The sequence below is a fragment of the Hemicordylus capensis genome, chromosome 1, assembly GCF_027244095.1.
Source record: "Hemicordylus capensis ecotype Gifberg chromosome 1, rHemCap1.1.pri, whole genome shotgun sequence".
NCBI classification, from domain to species: domain Eukaryota; kingdom Metazoa; phylum Chordata; class Lepidosauria; order Squamata; family Cordylidae; genus Hemicordylus; species Hemicordylus capensis.
The window spans coordinates 349404351-349418086 of NC_069657.1; the positions used below are offsets into that span (position 1 = coordinate 349404351).

The 13736-nt window shown below is 41.3% G+C and overlaps 1 protein-coding gene across 16 annotated transcripts in view; it reads left to right on the forward strand.

Moving 5' to 3' along the window:
- EYA4 (EYA transcriptional coactivator and phosphatase 4) overlaps positions 1-13736 on the forward strand; it is a 224044-nt gene that overhangs the window by 15797 nt on the left and 194511 nt on the right. For 15 of the 16 annotated variants that reach the window (XM_053287739.1, XM_053287860.1, XM_053287848.1 and 12 more), the window contains exon 2: positions 3588-3688. In XM_053287739.1, the coding sequence (XP_053143714.1) occupies positions 3656-3688 (33 nt within the window). In that variant the 5' untranslated portion in view covers positions 3588-3655. Of the gene's footprint in view, positions 1-3587; positions 3689-13736 lie in introns of those variants that run through there. The other variant, XM_053287825.1, reaches the window with a different exon arrangement.

Consider the following 13736-nt stretch of genomic DNA (forward strand, 5'->3'; position numbering starts at 1 on the left):
GAGCAGACATCTAAAAACTTGTGAGCAATTGCATGCCTTAGAGGGAACAGTGTTTTCAGCCCAGTTTGGATAAAATGTGTCTGCCGCATTCCCACAATCTACTAAGCTAGCAACCTGATTGATAGAGAGAGAGAGAGAAGATTAATCTGGCAGGGTTTATTCTTGGCAAATCCATGTTTGCTTCTAGTATTCACTGCTAAATGAGTGCAGCTGCTTTATAATATTTCCCTTTGGTTTCAAAGTCAGATTGATCAGTCTGTAGTTTCTGGATCCTCAGTTTTTGCCTTTTGAAGACTGGAACATTATCCTGTCTCTTGTCTTGTGGCACTTCAACCATTCTCCAGCATTTCTCAGATAATTTAAAGAGCGATTCTGAGATTAAAATGTAATTTATCTGATTCTGAGGACTATATTTGTCCTTGGTGATCTGTCCTTATGTGGTCATATTGGCTTTTGTAGAAGTCTTCCTTATTCGAATTGTTTGTGATTGTGACTTTAATTATTCCTTCTTCAGGAACTCTCACTCATCTTGGGTTCCTTTCCGTTTCCTTTATCTAGTAATCCTTTATCTGGAATTCTAGCTTGCACTTCTCTGAGCTTATTAAAAACAGCTTTCCTGAAATCCAAGGTCCATGTTTGACTAGGTTCACCTATAGGTTTCCAGAAGTCAAGAATTTCAGCATTATATGATCACTTTTACCAAGAGTTCCCACTGCTTCAGCCTGATTGACCAACTCTTCCCCACTGATTTGGTGCAAGTCAAGGATTGCCAGTTTCCTTGCTGTTGTTAGCAGGGTGTGTCTGGAACTTACAGGAGATCTGATGCTTAGTGAAGCTTGTCTCTTAATGGATATCAGGGTAGTTGAAGTAGTAGTAGTCTGTTACTACTAATTGTTTCCTTGTGTGTTTTGTTTGGGGAAAACATCACCCACATTCTCTTTGGTATGGCAGTCTGTAGTAGATGCTGTAATATACATTGTACAATGATTTTATTTCCTTTATTTCCTTTATTTCCTTTATTTCCTTTATTTCCTTTATTTCCTTTATTTCCTTTATTTCCTTTATTTCCTTTATTTCCTTTATTTCCTTTATTTCCTTTATTTCCTTTATTTCCTTTATTTCCTTTATTTTTATCTAAGCCCTATTCACACATTATGTTCAACACTTGTACAACAAGTATGCAGTATACAGGTACATTTATTCACTTGTTCTGTTGAATGCAGGTACCTACCATTCATTTGAGGAGTGAAATGGCTCACTTTTACAATGAATGCTGGTACAATTATTCACGCAAAAACATGTTCAAGGGTATAGACATCTGAACATCTGAATGCAAGTACAACACAATAAGGTTGTTCACATGACCTATCTGCTTGGAGCCAGGAGGGCTATCAGCGGGGTCCTGGCTTGGAGCCAGGGGGGGCTGATCATCCCCACACATGACTGGCAGTTTTTCAAAATCCTGCTGCTCTCTGCAGCACCGCACTGAATGGCAGAACTGAGAGCCAGAGGAGGAAGTACTCCACATCCCACAGTGCACCATGCCAGGAATGCAGTGCACTGGGGGATTTTGCTGCTGCTGGGCACTCTTGCCTCCTGGATCTGGGCATGCTTGGGCTGCAGGCAGCCTGAGCATGCACATGACTGGGAAGTAGGGTAGAAGGGTGTGCTTATAGGGTGTGACTATAATAGGGCAAGGGGAGACAGTTGTCTGGGGGCCCATTGCCTTGGCCCCCCCTGAAGCAAGTCACATAACTGACTCCTCTAGCCACGCACCCGTCCTGGTTTCCTCCAGTTGTATTCATTCTCCAAAATTGATGTGAGTGTTAAGACCTGGAGCTCCAGAACAGCATGTCTTTCTCTAGTACCATTAAATGACTTCCATCGTCCACAATTTACAAAACCTTTAAAAAAATAATTTAGGATGATGTTCTATTGTGGCACATAGGATATGTGTGTATATGTGTGTGTGTGTGTGTGTATAAATAAATAAATTTTACTATGCTTTTTGTTACCACTATTCAGCCTTATTTAAGATTTCTTAACTTCATGAGCTTAGCTTTAGTGAGGGAGGGCGCTATTTTAAAATCTTGTCTCTGGGCCCACTCCAACCTTGCTACACCCCTGCCACTATTAGCCCGGGCAAAAATCCTGGGCTACATGGTCTCTTCTCATTTCTCATGACCGGCTCTACTTGGGTAGGACTGCCCTAGCCTGGGTAGAGCTGGTCACCTGGGTAGAGCTGGTCATGAGAATGAGCTTAATGACTGCATAAGGCTCTTGTCTCTTATGCAATGTGAAGTTACATTTCTTATATATACACCACACACGTGTTATATAGTCCCCTGTTGTTGCACAGTTAAGCTTTTAAAATGAATGATTTGTATAGCTGCATATGAGAACTGGTAATCTTTGTAATATTTTGAAGCTGAACCAATGCATATAGGAATCCAAGATCCATCTGGGAAATGTTACTGTCCCCGTGTAATGTTTTGTGTATATGTTCATGTAAGTAATTTTAAAAAGTCAACCCATGAGGACCAAGCCTTATATCAAATGTAGCTCTACTACAGGGCTGCACAACTTTGACGCTCCAGCTTTTTGGGGACTATTTTATTTATTTATTGTTAAATTTATACCCTGCCATTGGAAAATCCCAAGGCGGCTCACAATAAAATTTAAAAACAAGAGTATAAAAAAGACACATTAAAACATTGAGCTAAAAACAAACAAAAACAAATCTGATTTTAAAAAATTAAAATGAGCATAAAAACAGTACAAAATACAAGAAGCAATAGCATAGACAATCCTATAGAAGCCTGGGTAAAAAGCCATGATTTGACATGCTCCCATCATCCCCAGTCACAGTGGCCAGGCCAGTAGTCAGGGATGATGGGAGTTGTTGACCAGCATCTGCAGGAGGGTCAGAGTTGTGCAGCCCTGCTCTATTTTGTAGTCTTTCAGTGGCTTAGTATCTTTTTGGGGTTAATGTAATAAAACACTCATGGTTGTATTTTAAGCATTTGTGTCTGCCAGAGTTTCTCTTTCATTGATCCTAGAGTGATACTTTTCATATTGGTTCCTATTAAGGGGATCACTTTTATTCTTCCAAAAATGCTTGCAATTTGGATAGAACTGGATGCTACATTTGACATGGGATAGCCACCCACAATAGCTGTTCCATGTTGCATTTCACTTCCCCTCCCATGAACATCTAGGCACAAATACCTGACTCTGCCATTTACTTGCATTTCTCCAGCAGCAACAGACAATGATTTGGAGCTATATAATGATTTGGAGTTCTATATAATGTCACAGGATGGGTAAGCATGTCTAAATACTGTATTAAAGGAAGAGGGGGAGAACAAAACAGGACTTCTGTTATTAGAGGCAATTAGCATAATACAGTATCATTCTGTTTCAGTTGCTCTATTTAAAACGATTTCCCTCCCAGGAGTATACAAATAAATATAGCATGTATATTTTATTGCCTTTTCAAAACAGCTGATTTCAAATGGGTTGTGTTGAATGCTTGTGATTGTAAAAATAAAATAACATTTTCTTGACCTTCTCTTTTGAAAAATTAGGATACCCAGTTGTGATTTAAAGGGAAGGTGCTTCTTTTTGTGGAGGAAAAGAAAAGTGACAAACCTCCATGGAAGACCCTCAGGATTTAAATGAACAGTCAGTAAGTACAAATTTGGTTAAATAAGTAGACTTTTAAAAAAAATGTGTGCTGCAGACAGTGATCTTTTAGCTTTCAATATACTGTTAAAATTTAGCACATCAATGCATGTAATTAAGGTGGAACATGAAGATCAGTGTCAAGAAAGCTCTGTATCTCTGAATGTTTTACTTGAATAACTGTTGACATATCATATTTATGTTGATGGGTTAATCAGCCTCTTTCTCTGTTATAATTTTATGTGCCATTGGACTATCTGAATTAAATAATGATATATCCTGGCATGATTTTTTTGTTCATTTGGGGAGTAGGTTGGTTTTCTGAGCAGCACTCTTCTTAGTGTCATTCTGAAAATATTATAAATGATAACTTATATATACATTATTATAAATTAATTATAATTAGTTATTTCTTAATACCCAATTTCTTAACGGGATAAGTGGTCTGATTTAGGGAATGCAGTTTATAAATGGTATATAGACACTTCTTTTATAGCTCCACATGACTTTCATGACTCCTTCAGAAATGTGAACTAGAAAAAGTAATCTAGCAAGGGTATGCAGTAGGTTGAAAGGTTATTTCAAATGTTAAATAAAAGGAACAACAATAGGTTAGGAAGAGGCAGACGGTAGTATTTCGTTAGGTGTCACTGCTGAGTCCAGTGCTGTTCAGCATTTTCACTAATGAAAAGAAAACCTTTTAGATCCATATTTATTTAAGAAAATTTACATCCCCTTTTCCCAATCACATGAAATTTCAGGGCAGCTCACAACAGTTAAAATCAAACATATGTATTTACAAATTGACTGGAATTGCAACTACTGGGCTAAAATTATAAAATGTCCAGGCATAGATCCTTAAAAGTAGGTTGAATCTTAATCTTATTTTAAATCTTGAGGTGAATTAGGTAACCTGTAGAGTCCATTCAAATTCTGATTTGCTAACTTCGTATATATATCCACTATGGGCTTCTGCCCTCCAAGGGTTTTGGGGAGAAGGTCTTTTCCAGCTCAATTACTTGAAGTCGTACCATTGAACTAGTGTCTTTTTCAACTGTTGTTTCAGTTCTCCAGTCTGTTTGCAAGTTTAATTGAGTTGTGAGCTGGATGTATTCAGAATCTTGCCTGCATGTAACTGCCACTTTCTGGCAGAAAAGGTCTCTGTTGCTCAAATATCACTTGGATCTACTCAGTTTTCATTGACATTTAGATACACTTGGGTGACAGCTTGATACAAAAGCCATTTGTGAAACTGAAAGTCTTGGAAGTGTATGGTGGTATTCTAAATTTGAGAAGCTTTTGACTAGTTCAGTCTATAACTATTTTTAAAGTGGTCATTTAAAAATGTAACTATTTTAAATTTAGTTGTGTTCTGTTAACGTGGTCATCTTAAAATTATTTTCTCATTCTTCTTACTCCCTTTTGCCAGTTGACTTGTGGCCTCTTGGTTTGTTTTCTTCCTATTTCAAATACATGTAACTCTTCAGAAACTCTGTTCCCTTGTGTCATTAATTTATTCTGGTGTTTGCATTTTGGAGAGCCTGAATGATATGAATTGCCATAGTTGCTTTCAGATAGTTCTGAGCTGCAGTGTTTGAGGTAACTCACTCTTTCTTTTAATGGATTATTTTGGTCCTTTTAACAGTGGCCAATGATTATCTGTTAGAATAAATCAAAGATGAGCAGATGCCATACTGGCTATGATTGTGTCCTACACATAGTATCTTATCGGCAGGAGAAGAACAGTGCTTAAAATTCTGTTCCAGTTTGGTTAAATTGTAAGAGTGAGCAAGTTTTTTTTTGTTGGCAGGGCGGGGGGAGAAAGAATAATTATGAAATCTGTAATCTATGTAGTCTAAAGTGTATTGTTGGCTCTGGGTAGAATTGAGTAAAAGTGAGCAGAATGGTGTCATGTAGGGAGGGCTACTTGTTGCTGGTTCCCCCTTCCTCCACTGTTTCTAGTGCCTCGTGAAAATGTTTCTCACAACACTCTCAGGAACATATTTTCAGGGGCACAGGGGTCTTCGAGGGAAGGGGGAATAACCCAAAATTGCTCCTCCCTCTGTGGCACAAGTAGAACTGTTTGGCTTGTGTTTGATGCTACCCTATATCTTTAAAGTAACTTATTGTGAATAATAAAACAGGATATTACCACATTTGAACTGGGTTTTTATCTTAACTTGAAGTATGAAATATTTTTATTCCAAGATAGACTGTCCTATACCAGGGAAAGGAAAAGACCTGAGTTATGAGTTTAGCTTGGCAGTTGTATGCAACTCTAATGTCTCTGCACAGACCATCTTTCTGGCCTTGTACATTTGACTCTCCTTGCTATTCGACCATGCTAGTATGGATGTGCACGAACCAGTTCAGCTCTCCCTTCCTGGGGTGCCGAACTGGTTCAGTCCACTGGTGTTCGAACCAGTTCGATGGGCAGAGGGGTTGCTTTTAAGGGACAAGGAAGGTGCCGATTGCCTGTCAGCATGCGCGGCGGCTATGAGCGTGGTGATGCTGATCAGGGCTGCAATGCAAGCAGGAACTCTGCAACCCAGCGCACCCGCTTTTTTGGAGAGTGCTGGTGAGGGAAAAGCAGTTGGGGCTGACAGGTAGGCAGCACCGTCCCTGTCCCATAAAGCAATCCCTCCCACCCTCCCGGGAGTGCACAAACTAGTTTGTGCACATCCTTACATGCTATTCCCTGTGATGCCCATGTATGTTTGAGAGCAGCCTTAGAGCAGAGTAATGATGCTAAGCTTTAGTTCTTTGCCCTTATTGCATGTTCTATTAAAGAAAGCGTAAAGTTCTTGAAAAGATTTTATGATGCATTTTCCTGCAAGATGTTCAATGACATGAACACACAGCACTTTAGAATAGTAAATAAACTTGTGTCTGTGATAGAGATGCTGTTCTTTGTTTTACTTCTAAATGTTTACTGTTCAGTCAGATTTTATAAAAGAAACATAACTGAATGGCTAACTTCCTAGTATATTATTTCAAAACTAGGTTATTAGAAACTGATGTAATTTTATTGCTTAGTTTTTAAATAAGATTACATATTTAGGCTACTTCATTTTAAACTTAAACAATGGATTTAACTACTGTGAAATGAGCTTTGTCTTCACAGCTATGTGTAGTTTAATGTGACACGTGGATAATGGGATATATAGCAGTAGGTCAAAGAGTGATTTGCCATGTTCTGCCTTGCTTGACCTTGCCACTAATGGTTATGTCTCCCCACCCTCAGAGTTTCTTTTTAATATTAAGTTATCGGCTCTTCAGTGTTAGAAATCGGAGGTTCCCAGGGCGTGTGTACTCCCAGAGGAGATGTCATCTGAACCCATCCAAGTCCAGTCCACGAGCCCTCTGTCTGATATTTGTCCGACTTTCTCTCTCTAACTTCAAATGTTGAGATAAATGGGTAGAGGACGTTGGTTGAATGTTGGGCGGAGGGCTTGGGAACTGGAATTTGGCGGGTTTGGACAACATGCCCACCAGGAGTGCATAATTTCCGGTTCGCTCTACCTTACTTTCTGGCAGACTGTGCAAAGCTGCCCTCACCTGTTCTCCTCTCTCCCTGTTCACATTTCCTGTTAGAGTCTGTGAATACCACACAGGGGCCTCTGGGCACCATAGCTCGACAAAGAGTGGTGGCATCAGAGATCAGTTCAATATCATCTTATTGTATTTATGCCTGTCTTTGCTATAAGGCATCACTGCACAGCCGGGTATTTGCCATGACTTACAGCCTGTGTGAGCTGGTAGCAGTAGGAATTTGTTTGGAAATGGATTAGCATTTGCCATGCTAGAATTACCTCTTCGCAGATGATTTCCAGATGAGGACACCTGATTTCTCAAATGGCTGCACTATTTCTCCCCTGTTGCCCCTTAGCTTATAAGTGAAACTTTCTCCCAGATCGCCTCATGGTACCTCTCTTCACATCTTTCCTCATACCCCAACTTTTCTGTGAAACCTTTGGCATAGTCTCCTAGTCACCTTACTGAAGCCTAAACATGGTACTTCAAAACCCACATTGATACAATATGCCTCTATTAGGAAAGCTCCTATGGGCTCACTCAGGAATAACACTATTCCCTGGAGATTTGAAAAAGGAGGTGGGGGACAGGTTGGGAGTTTCTGCACTATTCCTTGTGAGCATCTGTCTAGGACTTGGATGAATAAGGACAATTCCAATTTTCATGTAACTTGCATACAGTATCTCTTAAGTAAGAAAGTCTCCTTTCTTGACATAATTGTAACTTATAAAAATCTAGTTAAGCTCTGTTTCAAATTTTAGTTGCCTTTATGGACTTGACAGCAGGGTTTGAAATTTAGTAAAAATCGCAGGTTGGTTAGATTAATTATGTTTGTAAGGGTTTGAATTTACGTTTTGAATTATTATTATAGCAAGGGTAAATTTTATAGTTGATGATTCACGAAGAAATATGAGCGGGAAGTCCACCTTTTTTGTGTGTATTTGTAATGAATGATAATATTACGGTTGTTAAAATTAATAAAAATTGAATTTGAAAAAAAAAATTTTAGTTGCCTTAAGTAGAAGAATATTACCTGTACCTTTTAAAAAAAAAATCCATCTCCTAGCTACAGAAAAGAAGAAAATACAGTAATGTATGTTGCTCTTTGTGGGTAATAAAAGTTATTGTTCAAGTAAGGAGAACCAGTTTTAAAGTCCCATCGCCCCGCCCCTTCTGAGCTTTTTAGATATGTGGCAGTAGTGATCTGGCACTCTGGACTGGAAATATTTAACTGGAGTACCACTTAGCTATTTAAATTCATAATCTCCCCCCCCCCACACCCATAGGCAATATTACTCTGTAACTGTTAAGAGATTTTGAAAGAGGAAACATTAACGTTGGTAGTTTTTGTAACTGTAGGTAATGGCTATTGAGATTTGGGTTTTCTGAGAGAGCTTTTTTCCTTTTTATTTTTGTAATGCCATTAGTGGTGGTGGGCAAATGTTACCTGTTCTTGAGGGCGGGACTAATTTCTATGGGTTAGAAAACTGATTCAGGTTAGACATCAGGGTGAATTTTCCTCATGCACTGGTGGTATCTCTTGCACTGGAGATTTTCAGATAAAGGCTGGATGGTGGCCTGTCAGGGATTCTGTAGCCATTTCCTGCACTGAGCAAAGAGTTGGGCTAGAAGACATCCAAAATACCTTCAGTTCTAGGTTCCTATGAGTGTAATACAGATCCATGGCCACATTTTGCAACAGCTTCATTGACATGTTTTGTACCCATTGAAGTCTGGAGACACTGTTCAAGGACAGGTTCATGTAGCACATATTAGCGTTGTCCAGTCTAGGAGTGGACTGTGCAACTGTGGCAAGACCAGGCTTTTCCAGAAAAGACTACAGTTCGTACATTGTGCAAAAACACTCCTGGTCACAGCTGCCACCTGGGGATTCAGGGGCAATGCTGGGTCCAGATAAATCCGAAACTATCAACCTTGGTCAGCCTGATGGATGCACTCCAATGGGGAATTGACAGAGGGAGTGTGACTCTGTTGGTTCTTTTGGATCTCCTGTAGGCTTTCGATACTATCGACCATAGTATTTTTTTTGGGGGGGGAGCATCTGAGGGGGTTGGAAGGCACTACTTTGCCGTGATTCTGCTCCTACTTCTCTGGTAGATTCCAGCCGGTGTCCCTTGGAGACAGTTCTTCAAACACAAACTTCTATGTGGCGTTCTCCAGGGCTCTTTAACATCTACATGAAATTGCTGGGAGAGATCATCATGAGACTTGGTGTGGGGTGTTATCAGTATGCTGATGATACCTACATCTATTTCTCCATGTCAGTCATCAGGAAGAGGCACAACTTGCCGGGAGGCAGTTATGGGCTCGATGAGGGATCACAGACTGAGACTGAATTCAAATAAGATGGTGGTGCTTATTGTGTGGGGTAGGAACGCAGGACACAGTTTTGATCTGCCAATTCTGGACCGGGTTACATTCCCCCAGAAGGAACAGGCATGCAGCCTGGGAGTGCTTCTGGATCTAAACTTCTCCCTGGTGTCTCAGTTTGAGGCCAGTGGTTCTTTGGCTGATATGCCAGCTGTGTCCGTTTCTTGATATCATTGGCCTCAAAACAGTAGTACATATTCTGGTAACCTTCAGACCAGCTTACTGCAGTGCGCTCTGTCAGCTGCCTTTGTATGTAGTCCGGAAACTGCAATTGATATAGAATGCATCAGTCAGGTTGGTCTCTGCGTCATCTCAGAGAGTCCACACTGGCTACCAATATGCTTCTGGGCAAAATATAAGGTGCTGTTTAGGGCTTTAAATATGACATTTAAAGCCCTAAACAGCTTAGGCCCAGAGTATTTAAGAGAATGTATTCTTCACTTCAAACTCCATCATCCATTGAGATCACCCAGAGAGTTCTTCTGGCGGCTACTCAGGAATTGGTCTCTGTTGCTGCCCTGAAACTTTGGAATGCACTCCCTGCTGAAATAAGATTCTCCCTGTCCGACAGCTTTTAAAACGTTTCTAAAGATGTGTTTAATCACCCCAGCTTTTTAACTAGAATTGTGGTTTTATATTGTTTTAATATTTTAATTTTATGTTGTAAACCAATCAAATAAGTTTGGGGCGGGGTGTACAAATATAATAAAATATAAAAGTAGCACTGCGCTACTTGTTTTGCGAAGCTCCCCTCAGGAGAAAGGCAAGCAAACTGCATTTACCTGTGTAAAATCTGTTGGGCCTTTACAAGACAGGTCCGAAGGAGCTGAGCCTCAAGGATCTGTGCTGTGTTGTGGGAGGGGGCTTTGCTCACTACTTCAGCCCTCAAAGCGATGCCCACTTTCCAGAAATTCCAGCAGCATCATATCAGCTCTGGCATGCTATGCTCGGAGGGCACAGAGCTGCTGATGCAGGAAGCATGGCAAACACAGTCAGTACCCAAGCTGGGTCTCATGCTCCCAGCGCTAAAGGAGCAAGTGCTCTCAGCACCGAAAGCTTGGGCCTCTGAGCTTAAGCCCACCAAAAAACTGAAGTCTGCTGATAGTATTGGGGCTAAGAATCCATCCAGTTGGGATTGTTGTAAGCCTGTGACGGCACGGGATGTGGCCATTGAAAGAGTGGTTCCTGTCATTTTGTCCACAGGAAGACCATCCTTACACCAAGTTCTTGCTTCCAGAAAACACATTCCAGTCTATCCATTGGTGGCCTCACAAATAGCTGCTGTACATGCACAGAGGCCATGTGTGTGCTAGCGCTGCACAGGGGCAGCTGGGAAACGCCCCACCGGTGTGCAGGAATAGCTGGGGGGAACATCAGGGTGGTGGCAATGGCAGTGAGCAGCAGAGAAGCAGATACAGAACTGCTCCCCTCAGCTTTAAAGGGGCTGTGTAAGCCCTCAAATTTAAAGGGAGGTGCTGGCGATTTCATGTTTCAGCACATCCCTACTTTTGAGCTTGAGTTTTTAATCAACAAAGGGGATTGCACTGAGAAAGTGTGTTGGTAAGCCTCAGATGGTGGAGAGGGAGGGGGGAGAAGTTCCAGTGTGACTTTTTGGATTGCGCTCTCCTCATATACAGCAGTATTCTGTATGTGTTGTGCTCTGTGTGCAGCAGCTGTGAAAAAAGCAAATTCCATGTTTGGAATCTTTAGAACAGGAACTGAAAATAAAAACTGCTAATATTTTTTGTTGTAAACCATCCAGAGACTTGCATTTTGGACAGCATACAAATATTTTAAATAAATAAATAAAATATCAGTTAGTTTATACAGATCTATGGTGTGGCCACATTTCGAGTACTGTGTACAATTCTGGTCGCCATGTTTGAAAAGGGACATATAGAACTGGAAAAGGTGCAGAAGAGGGCAACCAAGATGTGAGGCCTAGAGTACATTCCTTATGAGACAAGGCTACAATATCTAAGGCATTTTAATTTAGAAAAAAAGATGACTGAGCACAAGTGGAGAAAGACAAGACTCGAATCCAACAGTTTGTGACATAAACCACATCGAAAGATCTATGCTCAGGCAATACATGTGGCAAAGAGGTGGTTCTTTTCTGCCTGTATTGCCTCTGCAAGTTCATGTCCGGCAGAGTTGTTCAGGGTTGTGAGGGGACTAGTATCTGCCCCTCCTCCCTTGAATCAGAATTTGGAATCATCAGTTACTCACTGCGATGTATTTAAAGAATTTTTCACAGATAAAATCTCTCGGGTTCGGGCCGACTTAGATGGAGACTCCACAGTTAATTTGAATGTCTGAACTGGAGGTGTCCAACTATTCCTCTTATGCGATTCGACTGGATTGGTTTCAGTTTGTGACTCCTGAGGATGTGGACAAGCTGCTTGGGGCGATGAGGCCTACCACTTGTTCTCTTGACCCTTGTCCAACATGGCTTGTTCAATCTAGTAGGGAGGCTGTTGTAGGTGGCCCGGTGGAAATCATAAATGCTTCTCTGAGGGAGGGCAGGATGCCTCCTTGTCTTAAGGAGGAAATTATTAGACCTCTTCTTAAGAAGCCTGCATTATATCCCTCAGAGTTGAGCAATTATAGGCCTGTTTCCAACCTCCCATGGTTGGGCAAGGTAATTGAGAGGGTGGTGGCCTCTCAGCTCCAGGAGGTCTTGGATGAAACTGATTATCTAGACCCATTTCAAACTGGCTTCCGGGCTGTCTATGGGGTGGAGACTGCCTTGGTCAGTCTGATGGATGATCTCCAGTTGGGAATTGACAGAGGAAGTGTGACTCTGTTGGTCCTTTTGGATCTCTCAGCGGCTTTCAATACTATCAACCATAGTATCCTCCTGGAACGTCTGAGGGTGTTGGGGATGGGAGGCACTGTTTTACAGTGGTTCCGCTCCTACCTCTTGGACAGATTTCAGATGGGGTCAGTTGGAGATTGTTGCTCTTCAAAATCTGAGCTTAAGTATGGTGTCCCTCAAGGCTCCGTACTTTCTCCAATGCTTTTTAACATCTACATGAAACCACTGGGAGAGATCATCAGGGGATTTGGATGTTACCAGTATGCTGATGACACCCAGATCTACTTCTCCATGTCAGCCTCTTCAGGCGATAGCATATCCTCCCTAAATACCTGCCTAGAGGCAGTAATGGGCTGGATGAGGGAGAATAAACTGAAGCTGAATCCAGATAAGACGGAGGTACTTATTGTGCGGGGTCAGAACTCCAGAGACTATTTTGATCTCCCAGTTCTGGATGGGGTCACACTTGCCCCAAAAGGAGCAGGTTCTCAGTCTGGGAGTACTTCTGGATTCACACCTCTCCCTGGTTTCTCAGGTTGAGGTGGTGGCCAGGGGTGCTTTCTATCAACTCTGGCTGATACGCCAGCTGTGCCCGTTTCTTGAGATCAGTGACCTCAGAACAGTGGTACATTTGTTGGTAACCTCCAGACTTGACTTCTGTAATGTGGTCTATGTGGGGCTGCCTTTGTATGTAGTCTGGAAACTTCAGTTGTATCAGAATGCGGCAGCCAGGTTGGTCTCTGGGTCATCCCAGAGAGAGACCACATTACTCCTCTGTTGATGGAGCTACACTGGCTGCCAATATGTTTCCGGGCAAAATATAAAGTGCTAGTTATAACTTACAAAGCCCTAAATGGCTTAGGCCCTGGGTATTTAAGAGAACGTTTTCTTCGCTATGTGTCCCACCACTCATTGAAGTCACTTGAGGAAGTCCATCTCCAGTTGCTGCCAACTCGTTTGGTGGCTACACAGAGACGGGCCTTCTCAGCTGCTGCCCCAAGATTGTGGAATGCGCTCCCTCTAAGATATGAGCCTCCACATCTCTGGTATTTAAAAAAAAAAAACTTCCTGAAAACACATCTCTTCAACCAAGCTTTCTCAGCTTTTTAAAACTTGTTTTTAAATTGTTTTGGCTATTTAATTGGTGTTTTATGATGTTTTAATTGTTGTTTTATGCAGTTTTATAATTTCTGTTTTGTTAATTGATTTTAATGTTGTTTTAATGTAAACCGCCCTGAGCCTTTTGGAAGGGCAATATAAATTTTATAATAATAATAATTAATAGGAAGTACTTCACACAGCACATAAG